Raw genomic sequence first — 27,394 nt, forward strand, 5'->3', positions numbered from 1 at the left:
ATGGGTGCTTGGAGCTCAGGGTCATTGCCCGAAAGGTGGACTGATACACCGCACCAAACAACATGAAAAAAGGAAAGAAGGTACCAGCCCTTCGCTTTGCAAGCTGGAACGTCAGAACTATGTGTCCTGGCCTGTCGGAAGACCTTACACAAATCAACGATTCTCGGAAGACCGCCATCATTAACAACGAGCTCAGTAGACTCAATGTGGACATTGCAGCACTTCAGGAGACTCGCCTCCCCGCGAGTGGCTCTCTAGCAGAGCAAGACTACACCTTCTTCTGGCAGGGCAGGGATCCTGAAGAACCAAGACAGCATGGAGTGGGCTTCGCCATCAGAAACTCCTTGCTCAGCATGATAGAGCCTCCCTCAAATGGCTCGGAACGCATACTGTCCATCCGACTGCTCACCACCTCTGGTCCAGTACACCTACTCAGCATCTATGCTCCAACACTCTGTTCCGCACCTGAAGCTAAAGACCAGTTCTATGAACAACTCCATAACATCATTAGCAGCATCCCCAACACCGAACACCTATTCCTGCTGGGGGACTTTAATGCCAGGGTTGGGGCCGACCATGACTCATGGCCCTCCTGCCTTGGGCGCTATGGCGTTGGAAGGATGAATGAGAACGGGCAGAGACTGCTTGAGTTGTGTACCTATCATAACCTCTGCATCACCAACTCGTTCTTTCACACTAAACCCTGTCACCAGGTTTCATGGAGGCACCCAAGATCACGTCGTTGGCACCAGCTAGACCTCATTGTCACAAGGCGAGCCGCCTTAAACAGTGTTCAAATCACACGCAGCTTCCACAGTGCGGACTGCGACACCGACCACTCCCTGGTGTGCAGCAAGGTTAGACTCAGACCAAAGAAGTTGCATCATTCCAAGCAGAAGGGCCACCCGCGCATCAACACGAGCAGAATTTCTCACCCACAGCTGTTACAAAAATTTCTAAATTCACTTGTAACAGCCCTTCAAAACACTCCCACAGGGGATGCTGAGACCAAGTGGGCCCACATCAGAGACGCCATCTATGAGTCAGCTTTGACCACCTACGGCAAAAGTGCGAAGAGAAATGCAGACTGGTTTCAATCTCATAATGAAGAGCTGGAACCTGTCATAGCCGCTAAGCGCATTGCACTTTTGAACTACAAGAAAGCCCCCAGCGATTTAACATCCGCAGCACTTAAAGCAGCCAGAAGTACTGCACAAAGAACAGCTAGGCGTTGCGCAAACGACTACTGGCAACACCTATGCAGTCATATTCAGCTGGCCTCAGACACCGGAAACATCAGAGGAATGTATGATGGCATGAAGAGAGCTCTTGGGCCAACCATCAAGAAGATCACCCCCCTCAAATCTAAATCGGGGGACATAATCACTGACCAACGCAAACAGATGGACCGCTGGGTTGAGCACTACCTAGAACTGTACTCCAGGGAGAATGCTGTCACTGAGACTGCCCTCAATGCAGCCCAGCCTCTACCAGTCATGGATGAGCTGGACATACAGCCAACCAAATCGGAACTCAGTGATGCCATTGATTCCCTAGCCAGCGGAAAAGCCCCTGGGAAGGACAGCATTACCCCTGAAATAATCAAGAGTGCCAAGCCTGCTATACTCTCAGCACTACATGAACTGCTATGCCTGTGCTGGGACGAGGGAGCAGTACCCCAGGACATGCGCGATGCCAACATCATCACCCTCTATAAAAACAAAGGTGACCGCGGTGACTGCAACAACTACCGTGGAATCTCCCTGCTCAGCATAGTGGGGAAAGTCTTTGCTCGAGTCGCTCTGAACAGGCTCCAGAAGCTGGCCGAGCGCGTCTACCCTGAGGCACAGTGTGGCTTTCGTGCAGAGAGATCGACTATTGACATGCTGTTCTCCCTTCGTCAGATACAGGAGAAATGCCGTGAACAACAGATGCCCCTCTACATTGCTTTCATTGATCTCACCAAAGCCTTTGACCTCGTCAGCAGACGTGGTCTCTTCAGACTACTAGAAAAGATCGGATGTCCACCAAAGCTACTAAGTATCATCACCTCATTCCATGACAATATGAAAGGCACAATTCAACATGGTGGCTCCTCATCAGAGCCCTTTCCTATCCTGAGTGGTGTGAAACAGGGCTGTGTTCTCGCACCCACACTTTTTGGGATTTTCTTCTCCCTGCTGCTTTCACATGCGTTCAAATCCTCTGAAGAAGGAATTTTCCTCCACACAAGATCAGGGGGCAGGTTGTTCAACCTTGCCCGTCTAAGAGCGAAGTCCAAAGTACGGAAAGTCCTCATCAGAGAACTCCTCTTTGCTGACGATGCTGCTTTAACATCTCACACTGAAGAATGCCTGCAGAGTCTCATCGACAGGTTTGCGTCTGCCTGCAATGAATTTGGCCTAACCATCAGCCTCAAGAAAACGAACATCATGGGGCAGGATGTCAGAAATGCTCCATCCATCAATATTGGCGACCACGCTCTGGAAGTGGTTCAAGAGTTCACCTACCTAGGCTCAACTATCACCAGTAACCTGTCTCTAGATGCAGAAATCAACAAGCGCATGGGTAAGGCTTCCACTGCTATGTTCAGACTGGCCAAGAGAGTGTGGGAAAATGGCGCACTGACACGGAACACAAAAGTCCGAGTGTATCAGGCCTGTGTCCTCAGTACCTTGCTCTACGGCAGCGAGGCCTGGACAACGTATGCCAGCCAAGAGCGACGTCTCAATTCATTCCATCTTCGCTGCCTTCGGAGAATACTTGGCATCAGGTGGCAGGACTATATCTCCAACCCAGAAGTCCTTGAAGCGGCCAACATCCCCAGCTTATACACACTACTGAGTCAGCGGCGCTTGAGATGGCTTGGCCATGTGAGCCGCATGGAAGATGGCAGGATCCCCAAAGACACATTGTACAGCGAGCTCGCCACTGGTAGCAGACCCACCGGCCGTCCATGTCTCCGTTATAAAGACGTCTGCAAACGCGACATGAAATCGTGTGACATTGATCACAAGTCGTGGGAGTCAGTTGCCAGCATTCGCCAGAGCTGGCGGGCAGCCATAAAGACAGGGCTAAATTGTGGCGAGTCGAAGAGACTTAGTAGTTGGCAGGAAAAAAGACAGAGGCGCAAGGGGAGAGCCAACTGTGCAACAGCCCCAACAAACAAATTTCTCTGCAGCACCTGTGGAAGAGCCTGTCACTCCAGAATTGGCCTTTATAGCCACTCCAGGCGCTGCTTCACAAACCACTGACCACCTCCAGGCGCGTATCCATTGTCTCTCGAGATAAGGAGGCCCAAAAGAAGAGAAGCCCTTACTGTTTATTTTTATATTTCTTGCTAATTTACTCCCAATTTTCTCCCTCTATTAGTTTTTTAATCATCCGCTAGTCAATCTAAAAAATTACCAATCCTTTGGCCTACCACTGGCTTTCACCGCTTTGTACGCCTTTGGTTTTGATTTGATACTCTCCTCAACTTCCTTTGTTATCCACGGGTGGTTCATCGTTCTCATCGAGTCCTTCCTTCTGACCAGAATAAATGTTTGCTGAGTGTTATGAAACATCTGCTTAAAAGGTCTGCCACTGCTCATCTACTGACTTCCCCGTAGTCTATTTTCCCAACCCGCTTTAGACCACTTTTTCTTCATACCTCTGCAATTGCCCTTGTTTAAGTTGAAGACACTGGTTTGAGACTGGAGTTGCTCACCCTCAAACTGAATCTGAAATTCTACCATGTTATGATCACTTCCCCCTAAAGGATCCTTAACTAATAGATCTCTTATTAATCCTATCTCATTACACATTACCAAATCTAAAATAGCCTGTTTCCAGGTAGGTTCCACAATGTATTGTTCTAAGAAACGATCCCTGATGTACTCTACAAATTCGTCTTCCATGCTACCCTTGCCAATTTGATTTGTCCAGTCTAAATGCAGATTAAAATCACCCATGATAATTGCAGTGCCCTTCTTACACGCCTCCATTATTTCCTGATTAATATTTTGTCCTACGGAGAGGCAACTCCTTGGGGGGCCTATAGACCACTCACCTGTGATTTCTTTCCCTTGCTATTCCTTATTTCCACCCAAACTGATTCTACATCACGATCTATTATACCTATATCATTTCTCAACTGCACTGATCCCTTCCTTTAATAACAAAGCTACCCCACCTCCTTTTCCTTTCTGCCTATTCTTCCAGAATGTCGAATATCCTTGAACATTGAGATTCTAGTCCTGGTCATCCTGCAACCACGTCTGATAGAAATAAATGAATATGATTTGATAGGTATCTGTGCCGTCAGCTCATCTATCTTTATCTAAATGCACGTAGCATTTGTAACAAGAGCCTTGAGCTTTGACTTTTTACCATTTTTACCTACTCTGGTTCTAATTTCTGCTGTACTCTTATGCTTGTATTCTCTGTCCCTTCCTGTCACACTGATTAATGTAATAATTCACTACCCTGCACCTCTGCTCTCATTAGTTTTCAACTTTTTAAACTTCCCTTCAATTGAACCCTCCCCCACACTACTTAGTTTAAAGCCTTATCTACAACCCTAGTTATACGATTCGCCAGGACACTGGTCCCTGCATGGTTCAAGTGCAGCCCATCCCAACGGAACAGCTCTCTTTCTCCAGTACTAGTGCCAGTGTCCCATTTCTCCCACACCAATCTTTAAGCCATGCATTTACCTCTCTAATCTTATTTACCCTATGCCAATTTGCACATGGCTCAGGTAGTAATCCAGAGATTACCACCTTTGTGGTTCTGCTTTTTAATTTAGCCCCGAGCTGCTCATAGTCCCTCAGCAGAACCTCTTTCCTAGTTCTACCTATGTCGTTGGTACCTATGTGGACCACAACAACAGGATCCTTTCCCTCCCACTCCAAGTTTCTCTCTAGCCCAGAAGAGATGTCCTTAATCTTGGCACCAGGTAGGCAACACAGCCATCGGGACTCTCTATCTTAGCTACAGAGAACAGTATCTATTCCCCTAACTATGCTATCCCTATTACAACAACATTTCTCATTTCTCCCCCCACTTGAATGGCACTCAACCTCAGTGCTGTGGTCAGTTCGCTCATCCTCCCTGCAGTCTGTGCTCTTGTCCACACTGGGAGCAAGAACCTCGTACCTATTGGATAAGGGCACTGACTGAGGCTCCTCCAGCTAAATTCTGGATCCCCATACCTGCCTCACTCACAGTCACACCCTCCTGACCCTGCACGCAATTAATCTGAAACAATGGCCAGGTAACTCTCCCCCTCCCTGATGTGTCGCAGTGTCCGCAGATAGAACTCTAGCGCATCAACTCTGAGCCGAAGTTCCTCGAGCAGCCAACACTTGCTGCAGATGTGGTCACCATGGATCGCACCAGCGTCCACCAGCTCCCACATACTACAGCTGCAACACATCACCTGCCCAGCCATCTCCATTATATTTAAATTAATTTGGATCTCAGTATTTAGAAAAAAAGAATTAGTTAAGTGTACTCTTAACCTGTAATGACGTCTCCCGATTTAAATCACTTGACCAAAACAAAAAAAAGAGACACGGAAGAAATACCCACCAATCACTTACCAGCTCTCCTGTGACTTCACATTTCAATTTTTGCTGGTCAAACAGGTCCACTGAACAGAACAGAGCGCTCTCGCCGCTGCTTCTGGTCTCTGCTCTCATCTCCCGGCTCCTCTTGCCTGTTCCCACTCTCACTGCCACCGCTTCTGGTTAACCGAAAAAAATGAAGAGATTTACTCTTTAGAACTTTAGTACAAAGAAAAACGTTGGCCGAATACGTGCTAATTCTTGAAGAAAAAATTCAAAAAATGTCAGATGTCCTTTTTTTTGTTTGGTATCCCAAATACGTATAGATGGCTGCCACTGGGATCTTCCGAGAACAGTTCTTGACAGGCAATGTTGAAGATCAGTTTGGGCAGGCTTTCCAAGGAAAATGTAGTAACAGGGGTTTCAGGTAGTTTCTTACACTTGCTTCTCAGCTTCTCAAGAGGTGGAAAACTGGCAGGCTTTTTCAAAGAGCTGTAACAGACTGAGCTGGATTTTTCTCCCTTGGCAAGTTTTCTCCAACTGTCTTTTCAAACCATTGTTCATATCCCAACTCACTGTCCAAAGTGAAACCAAAAACAATGTCACAAGAGTCAAACCTCCTGACCCCTATAAACCTTAACCTGTGTAAACATCTTCCCCCAAATCAGAAACCACCCCTGCTGGGCAATTATTTGAAGGCAGGTGCCTTCCAGTAACTGTTTACAATCCAGACCTCAGTGATCCTTGCAAAAAAAAAAAATCCATGGACTCCTTCTCAATATTAAAACATAAATTCTCAAAATTTTAACAAAAAAAAATGGAAGCACTTGTAACAGAAGGCATTGGAGAGAGAGTGCAGAAAAGATTTGAGAATGGCTCCAGGGATGAGGAACTTCTGTTATGAGGAGAGATTGGCAAAGCTGGGGTCGCTCTCTTTAGAGAAGAGAAGGCTGAGAGGAGATTTGTTAGAGATGTTCAAAATCATGAGATTTGTACAGAGTAGATAGGGAGAAACTGTTCGCATTGGTGGAAGGTTGAGAACCAGAGGACATCAATTTAAAAAGTGATTGACAAAATAAACGGCGAGATGAGGAAATTTAGTTTTTTTTAAAAAAACGGGAGGAGAGAGTGACTGCCCTTGACATCAAGGCAGCATTTGACAGAGTATGGCATCAAGGAGTCCTAGCAAAACTGAGGTCAATGGGAATCAAGGGGAAAACCCTCCGCTAGCTGGAGCCATACCTAGTGCCAAGGAAGATGGTTGTGGTTGTTGGAGGTCAATCATCTGAGCTCCAGGACATCACTGCAGGAGTTCCTCAGGGTAGTGTCCGAGGCCCAACCATCTTCAGCTGCTTCATCAATGACCTTCCTTCAATCATAAGGTCAGAAGTGGGGATGTTCGCGGATGATTGCACAATGTTCAGCACCATTCATGACTCCTCATACTGAAGCAGTCAGTGTAGAAATGCAACAAGACCTAAACAATATCCAGGCTTGGGCTGATAAGTGGCAAGTAACATTCGCACCACACAAGTGCCAGGTAATGACCATCTCCAACGAGACAGAATCTAACCATCTCCCCTTGACATTCAACAGCGGCACAGTGGTTAGCACCGCAGCCTCACAGCTCCAGCGACCCGGGTTCAATTCTGGGTAGTGCCTGTGTGGAGTTTGCAAGTTCTCCCTGTGTCTGCGTGGGTTTCCCCCGGGTGCTCCGGTTTCCTCCCACAGCCAAAAGACTTGCAGGTTGATAGGTTAATTGGCCATTATAAATTGCCCCTAGTATAGGTAGGTGGTAGGGAAATATAGGGACAGGTGGGGATGTGGTAGGAATATGGAATTAGTGTAGGATTAGTATAAATGGGTGGTTGATGGTCGGCACAGACTCGGTGGGCCGAAGGGCCTGTTTCAGTGCTGTATCTCTAAACTAAAACTCTAAACTAAATTACCATTGCTGAATCCCCCACTATCAACATCCTGGGGGTTACCATTGACCAGAAACTGAACTGGAGTAGCCATATAAATACCATGGCTACAAGAGCAGGTCAGAGGCTGGGAATCCTGTGGCGAGTAACTCACCTCCTGACTCCCCAAAGCCTGTCCACCATCTGCAAGGCACAAGTCAGGAGTGTGATGGGTGCAGCTCCAACAACACTCAAGCTCGACACCATCCAGGACAAAGCAGCCCGCTTGATTGGCACCCCATCTACAAACATTCACTCCCTCCACCACTGACACACACAGTGGCAGCAGTGTGTACCATCTACAAGATGCACTGCAGCAATGCACCAAGGCTCCTTAGACAGCACCTTCCAAACCCGCGACCTCTACCAACTAGGACAAGGGCAGCAAATACATGGGAATACCACCACCTGAAAGTTCCCCTCCAAGTCACACACCATCCTAACATGGAACTGTATTGCCGTTCCTTCACTGTCGCTGGATCAAAATCCTGGAACTCCCTTCCTAACAGCACTGTGGGTATACCTACCCTAAATGGACTACAGCGGTTCAAGGCAGCAGCTCACCACCTTCTCAAGGACAATTATGGACTGGCAATAAATGCTGGCCTGGCCAGCATTGCCCACATCCCATGAATGAATTAAAAAGAAAAAATTAAGATCTGAAATGCACTGCCTGAGAGTGTGGTGGAGGCAGATTTAATCATAGCTTTCGAAAGGGAATTGGATAACTATCTAACAGAAATTTTTTTAGCAAGGCTACAGGAAGACAGGGGAGTGGGACTGGCTGAGTAGCTCAGACAGCTGGCACGACACTACAGGCCAAATGGTTTTTTTCCTGTGCTATAACCATTCTATGCTATATTCAATTCCCCTTTGAAAGCTACTATTGCATCTGTTTCCACACATTTACAGGTAGTGCGTTCTAGATCATAACTCGCTGCGTAAAATAAAAATCCTCATTTCCCACCCCCCCCCCACCGGACTTTATACCAATTGTCTTAAAATCTGTACTCTCTTGTTACCGAGCCTCCTGCCAGCTTCTCCCCATCTACTCTATCTAAAAGCCCTCAATCAAATCTCCCCTTAACTCTCTAAAATTAACTTAAAATTCATGCTCATTAGCATCACGTTATTAGGAAAGGCTCCAGAAAAATTCAGAATATTTGACCTTGCCTGCTTCCCTCAACAGGGGGGGTGGGGGGCAGAGTGTCACTCCAACAACCCTCACCCTCCAGAGCAAAAAGAAAGAAAATGCATGGACACAATGCCTTTGTTTAAATGACCCTCTCCCAGAATTAGAGTGGGACCAGACTTGTAGCTGGAAATCCTACAATACTGCTACTGGCACAGCAAAGCTGCACAAACTGCAGAACCTTGTCAAAAAGTTTTCCTTTGGACAAGTCTGACATCATATTAATAACTGCTCTTATAAGAACTGCTCACTTAGACAACACCTGTGATTATCAGCAGCTGTAATGTCTTGCTTTTTCTTTCAAACTGTCAAAAGATTGTTTTTCTTTTTCTTAGAAAGATTGAAAATTCAGCTGAAAAATCTTTTTCTTCAGAATTATTACTACTGTTCAAGGGTAATTTAAAAAAAATTAAACTAGGAAACTGCAAATAATGAACTTTTGAATGTTTTAAGGTAATCTTTATTTATGGAAACTTATTTAAAATACTGTATAAATTGACAAACCCACTAATAGTGCAACAAATGCTTTTAAAGCAGTAAAGAAATAATTCCAAGAGGATAGAGAAAGCATGAGAAAGTGGGACAAAATGAGCTGTAGATGAATCAGAAAGAAAGAACTTGCATTTATATAGCAGTCACAATTTCAGGATGTTCCAAAACACTCCATAACCAACGAAGGAACGTGGAATATAGTCACTGGTGCAATGTAGGGAAATGCAACAGCCAATCTGCCTTCAGCAAGCTCCCACAAATAGTAAAAAGATCGGACAGATTAGTAAAATAATCTGTTTTTGATGTTGGTTAAAGAATAAATGATGTCCAGATCACCAGACTCTTCCTCGAAGAGTGCCAAGACGCTTCACAACTACCCGAGAGCAGACAAGACCGCTACTAATATCTCATCCCACAGATGGCACCTCCAACAGTGCAGCATTGCTTCAGTACTGCACTGAAGTGTCAGTCTAGATTATGTGCACAAGTCTCTGGAATGGGGCTTGAATCTATTACCTAACTTAGAGGTGAGAATGCTGGCACTGATCCAGGACACCAAAAGGAGCAAGTGGCAGATGGGAATACAGTTGAGATGGGGAGAATTCAGGTCCCAGGTTCCAGGCCCCCATCTACCATAAAGAAGCTATACTGTGCACCCTCCCTCAACTTTTCCACCCCATGCTCAAAAATACTCAGTCTTGCTATATCTAGGAACTCCCCTTTCAGAAGTCTTTCTGCTCTGCTCCTCAGATTTCAAGCCCTGCGACCCATGCTCCCAGTGCCCTAGACAGTACTCCCACTGTTCATTTATTTTGGAATCAGAACTGTGTGGATGTACAAAATATTCAAAATAAAATTGGAGTGTTAGAAGCATTAATAGCTCTGGAGTAACACAGTAAATATAACAGAGACATGACAGGTTTGGACAAGACTCAAGTTAATATTTCTGGAAGAGATAGGTAGGGAAAAATAGTGATGGCTGGAACATTTGTTCCAGGTGTCTTGTGTTATGAAATAATCTAAACTATCAAGTGACTTTACCTCAAGATAGAAAAAGACAGACAAGGTAATTCATGTCAAAATGGGGAATGCGGTTTAGAATGCATCCAGGTCTGCTTCCTAAATCAGTATACCTTGAACATCACAATTCACAATATCCTCCACCTACCAGCAGCCATGTAGCGTGCCGAGAGGGGCAAATAGAAATGTTTCAAAAGATATTCTGCGTGGAGGCATAAAAGCACAAGATGGATCTAGATAAGCCGTCTAAGCAGGAGACCCAATATGCAGGGGTACCTTTTCAAAAGACAGACAGAGGTGATCTCTTAGCAAGGGCACATTCTCCGACTATTTTTGTAAAAACTTGTTTGGGGGGAGGAAATAGGGAAAGAGTACTTTATGATAAGTGCTTTCATCCTCTCCTTGAACTCCTGAATTTAAATTCATAAGGATAAAATAAAATTAACTGATAGTGGTTGGTACTTTACACTGAGTCCCAGTTTTTTGCTTGTAAATACAATACTGAAGTTTATTTGTTCAACTAAAACAATGTGACTAATAAGTATGTTAGTTAACTAAAACAGACTTAACATATTTACAAATGTTAAAAGCCTACATTTTGTTTGAGAGAACATTCGGTACAATCATTCTACATTAATGTATTTATTCAGGTACCTAAGATTTATTTGTCAAGTAATTTAATGAAGGGAAAAGTATAACCATGGTTTGCCTTCTTTTCATGCAACACAACTTATAAATATAAGTTTCAATCTAACTGCAAGTCTATTTAAAATGTGAGTAAATTGCAATTTCCATTGATTTTTATTGGTGGCGATGTGAAGAAGGCAGCTTTCACACACACATTAGCTATGATGGGCGCTATTTTCCCTTTATACCTACTTCATTTGACAAACTTTCAGAACAGTGCAAACATTTTTTTTTACATTACCTCCTCGAACAACTCCATTGGTACAAATGGCTGACATAGAGATACCTGTTAAGACAGTTACCACTGTACTCAGGCAAACGACGATGACTCCAAGACCTGTAAAGAATCCCAGAAGTATCTTAAGCATGTTTCTCATACCTAGTCATCCATGCAGCAATTAAACCCTTTGGTTGGTACTGGTAGCTGGAACCTGAAATGTACCAAAATTTAAAAGGAATCTGTACTGCTCCCATCCTTGAACGGAATACCTGAAATGTACCAACATTTAAAAGGAATCTGTACTGCTCCCATCCTTGAACGGAATACCTGAAATGTACCAACATTTAAAAAGAATCTGTACTGCTCCCATCCTTGAACGGAATACCTGAAATGTACCAACATTTAAAAGGAATCTGTACTGCTCCCATCCTTGAACGGAATACCTGAAATGTACCAACATTTAAAAGGAATCTGTACTGCTCCCATCCTTGAACGGAATACCTGAAATGTACCAACATTTAAAAGGAATCTGTGCTGCTCCCATCCTTGAACGGAATACCTGAAATGTACCAAAATTGAAAAGGAAGCTGTGCTGCTCCTGTCCTTGAACAGAATACCTGAAATGTACCAACATTTAAAAGGAATCTGTACTGCTCCCATCCTTGAACGGAATACCTGAAATGTACCAAAATTGAAAAGGAAGCTGTGCTGCTTCTGTCCTTGAACAGAATACCTGAAATGTGCCAAAAAATTTTTTTAAAATTGTGCTTTTCTTGCCCTCAAAGAGTAGATTAAAAATAATAAAAGTACCTTACTCAGACTGGAAATACGGTTTAAATTTTACTCAATTGCCATCTTAGCAAGATTGTTAAGACCTGTTAAAGTGTTAACTAAAGTACACACAGATAGCAAGACACAGTAACATGCTTCCAAGAAGTTATACACCTACCATAATCAGTTCTATGTTTTGGTGACCCAAGTATAACTAAAATTATTACCTCCACGAACACATCCATTTGTTGATATAGCAGAGGTTGACAACCCAGTAATTGATGTTACTACAGTAGCCAGAAGAACAATAACAACTCCAAGACCTGTCAACAATGAATTTAAATACAGTTATACTGAACTGAGACATCAACTTATGTTCTGTGCTCTTTGAACATCTTAACTGCAAACAAACAGTTAACTTGAAACTTGTGGTGCAAGTGCTATATCTAGACATATTGATGTGGAAAATCTAAGTTGTTCATCCAAATAAACAAAAAAATTAAAGATGGGATTTGAATTCTAAAAGATTTAAAGATGCTTTTTACAACAGATTTCATGACAGGTGAAGAATCTATATTCAGCCATCTAGACAAATATTATGCCTAAAGTCATTGCATGCAGCCATATAATTCCATATACTGTTTGTATAACCTTTTTAAAAAAAAAATCTTGTATCATAGTTTACCTTCACCAAGGTTGCAAGCTCCTTCTCAGCTGGTGATAAGTGAAAAAACAGGTCAAAAGAGAGAATGTACACATCTTTTGGGAAGTTCTGTCTTCACATAAATTCATTTGTGGCAATAAACAGAACAATTATTGTTGTCAACTAGAGCCAACGACATAAAACAAAGGCCACAAAGATCAAACAGTGTTTTAGAAAAATGCTTTTCCATCTTCACTAGCTAATCCCCACTCAGGCCATTACCAAACAACTTCTGCTATGCCTGTGTAACTTGCCACCAAAAAGCCATGCAATTGGGAGATTGATTTCCTTCCTCTTGGGAAATACTTTCCTAAATTCCTGGAAGAGATTAAAGAACTCATCATGTGCACACTGTAATGAAGAACATGTTTTATGATGTCACATTGCCACCAGATCACCTCCCAGAAGGCCATTTTATATTCTTGTTTGTAGCAGAAGTTGTCCCTATTACAAATCAGTAAATAGTTGAGCAAGTGGTCCATGCCAGTTGGAGTGCAACAGCCACATGCACTCCATCTGTCTTGCAGAGAATCTGGAAAGCCAGAGGACCTTAACAGTCAGAGGTGATGTTAATAATTTATAGGGAAACCACAGTCTTTACTGTGAGACAATCAATTCCCTCAGATCAATTAAAACATTTTCCTTTTTAATACATTTGAGGTCAGAAGAGCAGTGGAATAGTTGAGTCTGTGGAGAGTAAGGTATGGATGAGTATTTCAGTGGTCGATGGGTTGAGGTGGGTTGGAGGTGCACAAGGTTACAAAGGTAGAAGTAGAGCAACTTTATAATGACGAGTTTATAGAGTGGAAGCTCACTTTTTATTAAAATTACCTTTTCAGGAATTGGGCATTGCGAGAAAGGCCAGCGTTTATTGCCCAGCCCTAAGTTCCCTCAAGAAGGTAGCAATGAGTCGTCATCTTGAACCACTGCAACTCACGCGAAGATACTCTTACCCAACAGTGCTGCAGGAGTACCAGAACAAGATAGTGACAGCAAATGAGAAAATGGCCACACAGGATGATGGAGTATGTGGTGAGGGCACATACTGTGATAGTGGAGAGGGGTAAAGACGTTCCCATTGTTTAACTGGAGCAAATTGCGGATCGTGAAAGACTGCTTGTCCGACATTTGGTCAGACAAGAGAGGCAGTGGAATGGTCTTAAAGTGCAAGAGAGGTAAAGCCAAGTGCCATCAGCGCACATTTGGAAGCTATTTTACACTGCCAATTACTACTTCAACAGATATAGAAATATGAGTAGACTCAAAAGAATTCTCATTCTTTCTGGACTAATACAGATGCAAAGAGGCAACTCATTATTCATCGACATAAAAGCAGTTCACCTAATGCATACAAATTTTAGGCCACTAGATTAAAACATGAGTACATGCAAACAACAAAACCTGTTACTAGCTATTGTAATTTCTTTTGGTTGGAAACTTAATGGCAGATCAAACCAACGTGCTGACCGCAGGATTATGACATCTGCCAACAAGGTGATTTCCACTGGGCCATCTGGTGGAGAGGGTGGCAAGTTCACCCAGAGAAAGTGGAGAAATCGGATCATTCAGCAAAATAACTCCTTGAAAATAGTAACAGTTCTGGATGAGTTTACAAATAAGTGATGAATGTGTGTGGTTATAGCAGAAAATTAAGAAGCGATGAGATTGAAATGAAGTCAAAATTTACAATAGATAAATTTCTATTCATATTCCAGAGTCTTTTGAAAATTTTGGATCTATATGCCCATAAATTAAAACAGAGGAAAAAAAGAACTGGCCAAATAACCAACTATAACTCAAAAAGGCAATGTGACTCTGTTTGGATGGGAAAGAAAGGACTTTGTACCACTCCCCTTGATGGGGCACTCTGTAGTCCCAACACAACTGCAGTCTTCAAACACCATTCGTTTTTTCTCCTATCAATTTTGCTCCTTGAACTAAAAGGTCTACCTCATTCTAATTTCTCTCCAACATTTATAGCAGCTGGAAAGGGCACCAGATGTTCTATCAACAGTGGCCCCACAGATGTATCAGAAGAGCAAGGAGGAATCTTCTAATGGGCTGAGGACAGGAGGCCCCACACGAGTGTGGTACAAGCTCTCTGAAGGGGCGTGGCTGAGACAGTAAATGCAACTTCCACCTCCAAAGAGCAGCTACATAAATGAAGGAAGTTCAATGGTCTCTCAATATGGCCAAGTCAATTCAAGGATCTGGAGGCAATATACATCCTCGATCACTCAGAAATATATGATGGTAAAGAGGTGACTGAATTTCTATTTCTCAATGCTTCTGATGAGGACAACTTCTACACTCAGCTTGTTCACTCAAAGCCACTCTCAATTCATTTTGCCTGTCAAAAGAGGTTCTTCTACTCTGCAAGGACATTTCCTTTTTAATAAAAGGGACAAGGCACTGCTCATCATTGCATTTAGAATCTCATACATGGCAAATCTCCATGACACTCAGGCCTGTAACACTGTATTCTCTCCCTCCATAAAAGAAACAGTGAATTCAGTCAGTGCCAAGAAAGGACAATCGGGTGAGGACTGCCATCACTTAAAACTAGAATCTGCAGGAAGAGGCATTAGATTTAATAGGTAGGTGGTCAGGAGATGTTCTAAAAGGAGAGGACAAGCTGCCAAGAAAAGGTTGGCAAAGGCTGGGCAAATCTCATTCCAGCTTCTCAAAAGTATAGCAACACCCAGTCACCTGCCATTTTTTCCCTCCCCAAAAGGAAAATGTTTATAGTTAAACAAGCTCTTCTGCCTCTCGCATCATACAAGGTGCCATGGAGAAAAGGTTAGCCACCTTGATGACTGCCCAGGCACTTTCAGATCAACAGCTGTTGCCACATTCTCATCAACTCTCTCCTGCATCTTACCTGAGGAAGCAGATACCCACTTACAAGTATTTAGGCAGACAGTCAAAAGGGCCATCACTGGATGAGGCACTGAGAATGGGGACCTGAAGTGAAAGAGGGGGAATGATGGTTCACCATAAAGAAGGGATGAAACCCCTCCCTCTTCAATTAAGAAGCCGAGGGACCCAGATCTGAGGGGCCCTGTATACCAAAGAGCAATGATTCTGGAACAGTCTCATTTAAAAGACCTGGAGACCATTTCTCTACATATGGTAGAGATGAGGAGGATTCCACAACCTGCATCTGCAACATACGGTGAGAAGCTTAAGACCTGCAGAACACCCTAGAAACTGACAGTCCAGGCAATCGCCAGGAAGAGCTTGTATTGCTTTTTGGTCACTCAGTGTGAAAATTAGCAATGCTTTAATAAGTGCTTTAACAGAACACTTTCACAGGGCTGCCAACACTTCATTGGGCTATTCATTCAGTCAGTTGTAACACTAACCAGTAGCACCACTGGGCCTATGGGGTGGAAGCAGATGTCTGTCAGACCTTCAGATACAGGTCTAACGTCCCTTGTTACTGCAAGTGTTAGGTTGTTGGAGATGATTCATATGGACAGCAGCTACATCAGATCTCTAAGGCTTCAGGAGAACTACCACAGCCACTCAAAAAGCACTTCCTAGGAGTAGTAGATTAAGAACTTTTGGCAAGTACGTTAGCTAGCACAAGGATTGTCACAGTATTAAGTAGATGTTGGAGGATGAATAGATTTAGTCAGCAGTTTCTCGTGAGCATGGTCATGAAAACCTTGCATGCCAAATAGGAAATATTAATTTCATCAGTTGGAACCTTGCCCGAGACTTTTCTTACAAATAATTTTAAAAAAAATTAAACTGGCAGCCAAGATGGCCACTGCAATGTACATTTGAAACACTGAAAGATTAGATTGGAGACAACACAACTGACTCAACCTAGCCAGAGCAATGGGGTGCTCGCTGATTAAATTGCCTGAAATGGCTTCAATCAACATGGCCGTCAGAAGCCATCGACACCCAGCGACTTCGAAAGAGCCCTGAATCTCAGAAAATTCTCATGAAGGATCTCATGAATACCACAAAGAGGTTTGGTAATGTCATGTGACTGCTTGTGCAGAGCTGGGGAGAATGTAAGATTTATCACACAGAAAGCAGAGAAGAGTAACTAGAAAAGCCATCAACGAAACAGTCTCTCTCTCTAGTCAGACTGTGACAGCCAACAACCAGGGGACAAGGATCGAACCCATCTTCGGTCTTCAAAAGCCCTGAGAAAAGCAAGCCCATCACTGTGCACGTGGCCTAGCGAGGACTGCAGGATTACAGATTCAGCTGAGGACTTGAGATTTAAAACTGTATTTGAAGTCCATTTATTACAGATCTACTCCAACCATCAAAGCTGTTTCCCCTCTAGTCTATTTTGTGTGTGTGTGACTCTCATGTGAATGTGTGTCAATGTGTAGCGTATTTTTAGCAAATTTAACCTGTTTAGAGCATTAAGAGTAATAAACTTGTATCTTTCTTGTTTAAACTCAAGAAAATCTGTCTGATTGGTTCTTTGGCAATTATATTGGAGGAACAGGAGCAAGCGCTCACTGAGGTGTTAAGTTCAATCACTGTGTAAAAAGGATAAACCCTGTTCAAGTGAAACCAGCGAAGGGGCGCAAGGAGGAGCCCGAGACCCCCTTCTTCACCTGGCCGTAACAGAAGTTTGGGGGCTCCAGTCCATGATTATAACTTACAGGAAAACGATAAATTGGAAGTAGGAAACCAAATTGATCCCTCTCAAAAAAAAAAATTTCTCCCAAATTTCAATACAGGTTGTCTTGTGGTTTTGCTGCTAGAATACTAACATGTCCACATCCGAGGCCAGTAATTTCCCAAGCCAAGGTGAAGTAACTTGGGATAAGTTAAAACGCCCTATTATCTATTGAAGAGTTAAGGAATGTAGCTGAGCAGTTTGGGATTACTTTCCATACAAAAGGTAAGAAATCCAAAATATTAAGACTTGCGGCCAGCCATTTTTCACTCAGTCAGAAATTCCGGAAGCAGCCTGATCAAACTTACCCCAAGTTTGAAAGTAGCTGGCTTTTGACCAGTGGTTAAGGACACTGAAAGTACAGCCCAACTATGAAAACCTCAGAGATGATTCTTTGAGGAATTAAAAAACTCTTTTCCTTTCTATAAAAGCCTACATAGAGGAACAAAAGGTTCAAAAGGGCCTGGCCAGCCGCAGTTCCAGCTGATGAATTTGCTCTCACATACAAGTCTGTACCGCAAGGAAAAACCTTCCCTAGTCAACCCCACAAAGTATAGAAAGGCGAGAGGGTGCTAAGAATCCAAACAACCCTGGGCGAGAGGGGAAAGCTGGGCACACAGGGGGTCCTCCTCAAGCCAAAAAAGATAGTGATGAGCAGGAATGAGACCTGGAGACCTATGTGCTTCCATTGTAACAAGGCAGGTCATCTCTATGCTGACTGCTGGAAACTATGGGGAAAACCTTTGGATGAATCAGGGCACACCAGACCAGTGCAGGAGAAATGGCCCTGATGGAAAGCACAGAAAAGCAGGCTGTGGCTTTAACTGCAACAGCAAGAAGACCCAGGAAACATACTGTTCTGAAGAAGGGTCTCTGACCTGAAATGTTGACTCTGCTTCTCTCTGCACAGATACTGCCAGACCTGCTGAGTATTTCCAGCATTTCTTGTTTTTGATCCAGGAAACATACTGCTGTGGGTGCATGAATATTTAACAAGATCCCTGAAGGTTCAGGATTTTGAATCCAAAGGGAGTATAACCCCATACCCCTCGAATGGGGCAAGCACACCCATCGTTATACTCAGGGATACAGGGGCCACCAGATCCCTTTTGCTGGGAATAGGCATGACCTTCCCCACCCCCCCCAAAGTGTGTGAATAAGACAATAGTAGAGAATGGTATCGAAGGGCGGCGAACACCCATACCTTTATATCGGGTGCACTTGGAGTCATGGATGAGCTGGACATACAGCCAACCAAATCAGAACTCAGTGATGCCATTGATTCTCTAGCCAGCGGAAAAGCCCCTGGGAAGGACAGCATTACCCCTGAAATAATCAAGAGCACCAAGCCTGCTATACTCTCAGCACTACATGAACTGCTATGCCTGTGCTGGGACGAGGGAGCAGTACCCCAGGACATGCGCAATGCCAATGCCTCTATAAAAACAAAGGTGACCGCGGTGACTGCAACAACTACCGTGGAATCTCCCTGCTCAGCATAGTGGGGAAAGTCTTTGCTCGAGTCGCTCTAAACAGGCTCCAGAAGCTGGCCAAGCGCATCTACCCTGAGGCACAGTGTGGCTTTCGTGCAGAGAGATCGACCGTTGACATGCTGTTCTCCCTTTGTCAGATACAGGAGAAATGCCGTGAACAACAGATGCCCCTCTACATTGCTTTCATTGATCTCACCAAAGCCTTTGACCTCGTCAGCAGACGTGGTCTCTTCAGACTACTAGAAAAGATTGGATGCCCACCAAAGCTACTAAGTATCATCACCTCATTCCATGACAATATGAAAGGCACAATTCAACATGGTGGCTCCTCATCAGAGCCCTTTCCTATCCTGAGTGGCGTGAAACAAGGCTGTGTTCTCGCACCCACACTTTTTGGGATTTTCTTCTCCCTGCTGCTTTCACATGCGTTCAAGTCCTCTGAAGAAGGAATTTTCCTCCACACAAGATCAGGGGGCAGGTTGTTCAATCTTGCCCGTCTAAGAGCGAAGTCCAAAGTACGGAAAGTCCTCATCAGGGAACTGCTCTTTGCTGACGATGCTGCTTTAACATCCCACACTGAAGAGTGCCTGCAGAGTCTCATCGACAGGTTTGCGGCTGCCTGCAATGAATTTGGCCTAACCATCAGCCTCAAGAAAACGAACATCATGGGGCAGGACGTCAGAAATGCTCCATCCATCAATATTGGCGACCACGCTCTGGAAGTGGTTCAAGAGTTCACCTACCTAGGCTCAACTATCACCAGTAACCTGTCTCTAGATGCAGAAATCAACAAGCGCATGGGAAAGGCTTCCACTGCTATGTCCAGACTGGCCAAGAGAGTGTGGGAAAATGGCGCACTGACACGGAACACAAAAGTCTGAGTGTATCAGGCCTGTGTCCTCAGTACCTTGCTCTATGGCAGCGAGGCCTGGACAACGTATGTCAGCCAAGAACGACGTCTCAATTCATTCCATCTTCGCTGCCTCTGGAGAATACTTGGCATCAGGTGGCAGGACCGTATCTCCAACACAGAAGTCCTCGAGGTGGCCAACATCCCCAGCTTATACACACTACTGAGTCAGCGGCGCTTGAGATGGCTTGGCCATGTGAGCCACATGGAAGATGGCAGGATCCCCAAAGACACATTGTACGGCGAGCTCGCCACTGGTATCAGACCCACCGGCCGTCCATGTCTCCGCTTTAAAGACGTCTGCAAAAGCGACATGAAATCCTGTGACATTGATCACAAGTCGTGGGAGTCAGTTGCCAGTGTTTGCCAGAGCTGGCGGGCAGCCATAAAGACGGGGCTAAAGTGTGGCGAGTCGAAGAGACTTAGTAGTTGGCAGGAAAAAAGACAGAGGCGCAAGGGGAGAGCCAACTGTGTAACAGCCCCGACAAACAAATTTTTCAGCAGCACCTGTGGAAGAGCCTGTCACTCTAGAATTGGCCTTTATAGCCACTCCAGGCGCTGCTTCACAAACCACTGACCACCTCCAGGCGCTTATCCATTGTCTCTTGAGATAAGGAGGCCAAAGAAGAGACTTGGAGTGAGACCTAGTTTCGGGACCGGTGACTGTGGGGATTGTCCCTAGTTTGCCTGTGGACTGGGTCAACCTGCTCTTAGGTAATAATCTAGCGAGAGCAAAGGTGGTTGCTTCCCCAGTAGTGGTAGAGACCCTGAAGGAGGTCAGAGAGACAGGGAAATTGCAGGAGACGGTCCCCTGCATTTCCCCTGACTATGTTGTGACTCAGGCCATGACCAAACCAGCTCCCTCAGAGGAGGCTGAACTGGCACTGCAGACAAATGACCATGCTGTCTGGTTGTCTGAAACCTTCTTTGGGAAGTTAGAGGACCCAAGGAATGGGTTAATTGAATCTTCCCTAGTTGAGGCTCAATAAGCTGACCCAGTATTAAAGTTAGCACAGGCTGCCAAACTGAAACTGAAGCAGAGGGAGTCCCTAATTGCTACTATGTAAAGAATGAGGTTCTGATGAAGTGGAGATCTCCTCACAGACCTGAGGACAAAGAGCAGACAGTGGTTCACCAGATAGCGGTGCCGCTGATGTACCGTAAAGAAATATTAAGAAGGGCCCATGAGCTTACAATGGCTAGACACGTCAGTGTACGAAAAATCAAAGCCCACATAAGACAGCAGTTTGACTGGCCAGAACTCCACAAAGACATGGTGGAGTACTGTAGAACTTGCCACACGTGCCAGGTTGTGAGGAAGCACCAACCTGTAGTAAAATCTACATCCCAAATTCCTGTACCGGCGTTTGGGGACAACCCTCCAGCAGAGGGCTGGTGAATTGTGAGGGACCCTGCCGAAAACAAAAGGGACAGACAAGCATAGGTCTGGCAGACACTTAGGGAGGAAGGGGACGAAAAGGACAGAGGGGTCAGGTTCCAAAATGTAACCCCCTACTTCCAGTCAGCCAACCCAGAGATGTTGGAAAAATTAGACCCTACACCCTCCTATGCAAATGCAGGCTAAAGAAGCATCTTACCAAGGCTGCTAACAGCATTTACAGAAATCTGCAGGGACAAGGATAGTTCCCAAAAGGGCAAACCACCAGCAAAGGCAATGCCTCACCTCGTCGAAGTGCCACAGGGGCATTCAGTGAAAGCTGGACAGAGTTTGTGAGCAGGAATGTCCCAGAGGACATGGGGGCAATTAGCAAAGAGACCATCCCCACGGCCAGGGTGAATCTATCCACTGCAGAATCCAATGATCAGGGCTCAAGCCCAAAGCTAATCAAATCCCACAATCTCACTTCAGACTCCAGCAAGCATAAGGGCCCAGAGGAAGTATCAGGCACCTCACATGGGCTTAAAACCAATTTATCACCCAATGCCACCATAGGGAGAGAAATTATCAAGGTACGGAACCTGAAGGGTTAGAACCACATGTTACAGAAACAGCAGCTGAGGGGTTAAAGATTGTGCATACAAGAGAACTTGCTCTAGACAATCATGGAAATTTGCAGACACCAAGCTTCCTCAACAACCACTACATATTTACTGAGATGCCCATCCCCAGGTTATTATAAATTGATAGTAAAGAAACTTTAAACCCATTGGATAACACATAACCATCCCAAAAAAACTTCAAGGGAAAAAAGGACAATTAAATCAGCCTGGCTGCTGCAGAGAAAAGAGACAAGCTACAACAATTCTAAGGTTCATGAGTTAATGAGGGTGAGTGAAAAATGAATGCGTTTTCTTTTGAACTCCTGTAACGAAATGCTTCCATCTTCGCATTTCATTCTGCGTGGTATGGTAGTGTCATGCAACCCCTACATGTCAAATGGGAAATATTAATTTCATCGATTGAAACCTTGCCTGAGACTTTTACTGGAAATTCTTACAAATAATTTTTAAAAAAAGTAAACTGGCAGCCAAGATGGTCACTGCAATTTATATTTAAAACACCAAAAGATTAGACTAGACAACACAACTGACTCAACCTAGCCAGAACAATGGGTGCTCGCTGATTAAATTACCTGAAATGACTTCATCAACACGGTCGTCAGGAGCTATTAACATCCAGTGACTTGGAAAGAGCCTTGAATCTCAGAAGATTCCAGAAGGTTCTCATTAACACCACAAAGAGGTTTGTAATGTCATGTGACTGCTTATGCAGTAGAGACTGTAAGAGTTATCACACAGAAAGCAGAGAAGAGTAACTGAAAAGCCATCAACGAAGAAACTCTCTCCCTCTCCAAACTGCCACAGCCAGCAATTAGGGGACAAGGATAGAATCCCTCTTCTGACTTCAGAAGCCCTAAAAGCAAGCCCTCCACTGTGCATGTGGCCCAGCAAGGACTTCAGGATTACAGATTCAGCTGAGGACTTGAGATTTAAAACTGTATTTAAATCCCATTTATTCCAGACACTACTCCAACCATCAAAGCTGTTTTCCCTCTGTAATCTATTTGTGTGTGTGAGACTCATGTGTGCGTGAATGCGTAGCATATTTTTAGTAGTTTTAACTGGTTTAAAGTGTTAGAGTAATAAACTTACATCTTTCTTGTTTAAGTGCAAGAAAACCTCTCTGATTGGTTCCTTGGCAAATATATTAGAGGAACAGCAGCAGGCACTCACTGAGGTGTTAAGTTCAATCACTTGTAAAAAGGATAAACCATTTTGTGGTCAAACCAGAGAAGGACGAAAAGGGGAGCCAGAGACCCCTTCCTCACCTGGCTGTAACATTCTTGTTTCCGGTAAAGATACCGTAATCAGAGCTAAAAGTTTATTGCTGCACATGCCTTCAACTTTTGAGTTAGTTGGTGGCAGGGGAAATGTAGACTTTTGTTTCATGAAGGACCTTTGCAGAAGTCTTTGAAAGCAAGGGACTTTTTGAGGGTTAGCAGTGGGAGGGGAAACATGAGGTATGAAGAGACTTAGTTCAATGTATCAACTTTTATTTGTTAGAAATTCTGAGATTTTGTTTAGGCTCTCCTTGTTCAATATCCTTTCGTTCTCACACTGTGGGGGTGGGGGGTGCTCAAGTAAAACCTCTTGGTCTGTACATTCTGGTGAGTGAGTCTACAAGTGTAGGGAAGAGATATCTTATATGATGCCTGATTCCAAGAGCCTCCAACCTATCCTTTTTTATGTATTCAGACCCCTCCTCAACATAGTAGGGGAAAAATTCCATTCAGAAACCCATAATTAGAGAGCAGAGCAATAATTTTAACAGAGTTAAGTAAAATTACCAACAGAAATCCTATCTCAACCATCAAGGAACTGCAAGGGCCACTGAATAGGCAAAGAAACACTAACCTTCAGAAACAGACCACACAATGAGATATCTGCCTTAGGGATACTTGCAGGATCTTGTACCACCGATATAGTGTCGATAATTATGTGGGATGGGTTTAGGGTGATAATAAAGGGGAATGGGGTGACAGGATTCGCCATGCTGTCATGATCCTATTTAAATATGGCAGAATAGGCTTGTGACAAGCCTTAAAAGGGAACTAGCAGTTTTTTTTATTAAGGAGAATTCAGGGGCAGTTTTGGGGGGCAGATTAGTGGTGGCAGCCACTCAATACATTTTTCTCCAATTACGACTAAAACAGGTAATAATTCAGAGCAGGATGCAGGCCTATGCCACAGGGGAAGAGTAAGGATACTGAATGGAGCTCTGTGTAGTAGTAAACCATTCAATATTAATGAAATGGAAAGCACTTTTCATGGCAACATGCTACCTGTCTACTTTTCATTGATTACTCACAAATGAGTGTACTGGAGAAGCCACGGTGAAATCTGCAACCTGGTTTATTTTGTCCAATCTTTCGAGCTGAATGGAATAGTGAGAACTTTCATGGGGTTAAATGGGGAAACCTGAAGAGGTAAAGTACTTACACTAATGAAATTGTTGGAAAAATAGAACCTCAGATGCATTAATGAATTGACCTCTGAAGATGAATTTTTCATAACCACTGTACTCAAAGTTTGTAATTAATCCTTTTACTAGAACAAATCTAATTTTGATGTGAATAGCATCAGGTTTGTTAGTTATGCTGCACAACTTTTTACTTGTTAAATGAGAATGCAATGAAATGGCAACTCAATGAAAATCAAAACGTCTAAACGTTACTAAATTATCAGCAGGCAAAAGTAACATTCAGAGCTAATTTCACAGACATTATGGTAGTGAAAGTGAAATAAGATCTGGCCAGTAAGAAAGTTAGATGCTTATTTTTCCTACAGGATCATAAATATAAAAAGAAAATGGACCACTGTGCTACAATATGTGTAATCAAAAAATTATCTACTGAACCAATAAGTTATTCCCTTTAACATAGTTTGCTTATGCTTGAAGCTAACAGGAGGGTGAGCAAAATAACCCTGAAGACAGTTATATTTGACAGTTAATGAAGCATGGAAGCCAAATGACTAAGACAAAGCATGCAACAAAATCTGAACATTTAAAATGGATCACAACCAATAAGTCAAACTTGTAGTAAGACATGCTCCACAGAAATTATTAATGGCATTTTGGCAGAAACAGGGCAAATCTAGAATAAATGTGTTCTGTTTTCATCACCTATATTCTTCCTGCAATACTAGTATGCATTTTACTCTATTATACAGAAAGGTAACTAGCGTTATTTGACTTAAAAATCAGTACTCCCCACTTTCTCATTCAAACTTTTTACATTTTAATCAGCACATTTAACAATGCAAGGTAAATAAAAAAGGATAAAAAAGATAATTGAAGAATGTACTGTTAGAAGTATCGATTTTTAAAAATTAACATGGCATCTTTTCACCAGAAAAACAAAATAAGCAGCAAAGTTCAGCAAGTTACTTAGCCAGAGATAATCTTTCTTAACGTGCTAGCATATTTTCTTAATATGCTTATCATAGGTATCCTTTATTCAGCTTAAGTAGTTTTTAATGTGGGAGTTAAATATTCTTTTGCACAGCAACTGTGCTGTGAACTTTGACACGATGGAAATAGTCACAACTTTTTTGTATTGCCAGCATTAATACCAGAAATATACATCTTTCCACTCAATGGGGAAAACAATGGTGTAGGTGTGTAGCAGTAACAGTTGTTATCTCAATTTCTACATTGATAAGGCCACATATAACTTTTTAAAAAAAAAGGGCATTACTGGACATAACTCAATTCCTGTTTACATCAGGACAGAGCTCCAGCAGTGTCTTCAAATGTCATTTTTCAAAGACAGTGCCTTGCACATTACCATTCCTCAGTCTTCGCAATAAAATTATATATACTAACCAGGCCTTAAGGTCTGCTATGAATATTCCAAGCAATGGAGTTTCTGGTATAAACACAAAGGGCTCATATAATTGAGTTTTCCAATTGTATGAAACACAAAGTAGCAGCAGCGGCAGATATCACCCTCTGATAACTTCCTATCTGCTACCATGGGTATCTAACTCTACCCCCTCACCTCATTCAAAATCCTCATTCTTTAGCACCCTCTCAAATACGATAAAAACATTCACACTGAGATATCTTCACTGCTTTCCTCCCTCAGCCTCTGTACCAAACTTCTCATCCTCAGTGATTACAGCCTCCATCTCAATTCATGCTTTCTCTCCTCCATATTCACTGCCCACTTATCTTCCCTAAATCTCTACCTCCATGTTAACTCCCCAACTCAATAATGATCACCCCCTTGACCGTGCCATCTCATATGGTCTTGCTAGTCCCAATCACAGATAAGGGCATTTCTTGTACCACTCTCCATCTACATCCCCTTCCATGCCCCAACCCTACCTCCTTCTGCATCCACCCCTGGAAAAAACTATCCCCCAATTCACTTACAACTGTACTTTCAAGTCCCAACTGTTGGGCCTCTGGCCCTCTGTTCGCCACAACATTTCTGCATCTTACTGATTTGTTCAACTTCCCTCTCACCTCTATCTTCGATGCCTTAGTCATAAATAAAACCATTAATGTCTCTCACCCTGGCCATTCCCCTTGGTATGGCTTTCATCTCCACTCCCTTAAGGCCAAGGGACACAGAAGTAAAAGGATGCAGCCATCCTCTGCCAGATCTGGTTGGAGCACTTAAAGCACCATCAGGTCCTGCTCGTCTGCTAAAAATGATTATTTCAGGTTCATCCTGGAATGCAAAGATTACCCACGTCTTTTCTCCACCGCAAACCATCTTAAATTCCTCTCCCATGTCTCCTCCAACAGTATGTGTGATCAGCACACTAAGCTCTTTGCCACTAGGATCGAGACCAACCGATCAGCTGCCTCTGCCTTCCACTAGTCCTGAACTCGCACCTTTCTCTAGTTTCTCTCCTCTGTCCTCATACCCTCTCCAAGCTCATCTTATCCATGAAACCCATGTCCTGGTCCTTCAATCCTACTCCCTCTCCTGGCCCACATGTTAGCTGATATCGTTAACTGTTCTCTCTCTTCAGGGACTGTCTCTCTCCTTCAAATCTGCCATCACCACCCCTCTTCTCAAAAATCAACCTTGCAAACTTTCGCTCCATCTCCAAAGTCCTTAAGTGTGTTGTCACCTCCCAAATTCATGTCCATCTTTCCCATAACTCCATGTTTGAATTCCTCTAATCAGATCTCCACCCCTGCCACAGTACTGAGATGGCTCTTAAAGTCACAAATGACATCCTATGGGACTACGGCAAAGATAAACTTTCCCTCATCCTTCTCAACCAGTCTGCACCCTTTGTCATGGCTGACCATACCATCCTCCTCCAACGCCTCTCACTGCCACCCAGCTGGGTGGGACTGCTCTTACCTGGTTCCATTCTTATATATCTAACCATAACCAGAGTTATCACTTGCAATGGCTTCTTTTCCTGCTACTGCACCACAATCTCTGGTGTCCCCCAAGGATCTATCTTTGTCCCCCTATTTCTTACCTACATGCTGCCCCTTGGCAATATCATCCGACAGCACAGGGTTTGTTTCCACATATATGCTAATAACATCCAGCTCTACATCGCCACCACCTTTCTTGACTCCTCCACTGTTGTTAAAAGTATCGGATTGCTTATCTGACATCCAGTACCAGAGGAGCAGAAACTTCCTCCAATTAATTTTTTTGGAAGACTGAAGCTCCAAACTCTGTTCCCTAGCTACTGACTCCATCCTTCTCCCTGGCAATAGTCTGAGACTAAACCAATCT

General features: G+C 43.7%; 1 protein-coding gene across 2 annotated transcripts in view; it reads right to left on the minus strand.

The window, feature by feature from the left end:
• slc12a1 (solute carrier family 12 member 1) overlaps positions 1 to 27,394 on the minus strand; it is a 145,562-nt gene that overhangs the window by 104,067 nt on the left and 14,101 nt on the right. The window contains exon 4 of one of the 2 annotated variants that reach the window (XM_068015329.1): positions 11,146 to 11,241. In XM_068015329.1, the coding sequence (XP_067871430.1) occupies positions 11,146 to 11,241 (96 nt within the window). Of the gene's footprint in view, positions 1 to 11,145; positions 11,242 to 12,122; positions 12,219 to 27,394 lie in introns of both variants that reach the window. The other variant, XM_068015328.1, reaches the window with a different exon arrangement.

This window comes from Heterodontus francisci, chromosome 35 (assembly GCF_036365525.1).
Source record: "Heterodontus francisci isolate sHetFra1 chromosome 35, sHetFra1.hap1, whole genome shotgun sequence".
Classification (NCBI taxonomy): Eukaryota; Metazoa; Chordata; class Chondrichthyes; order Heterodontiformes; family Heterodontidae; genus Heterodontus; species Heterodontus francisci.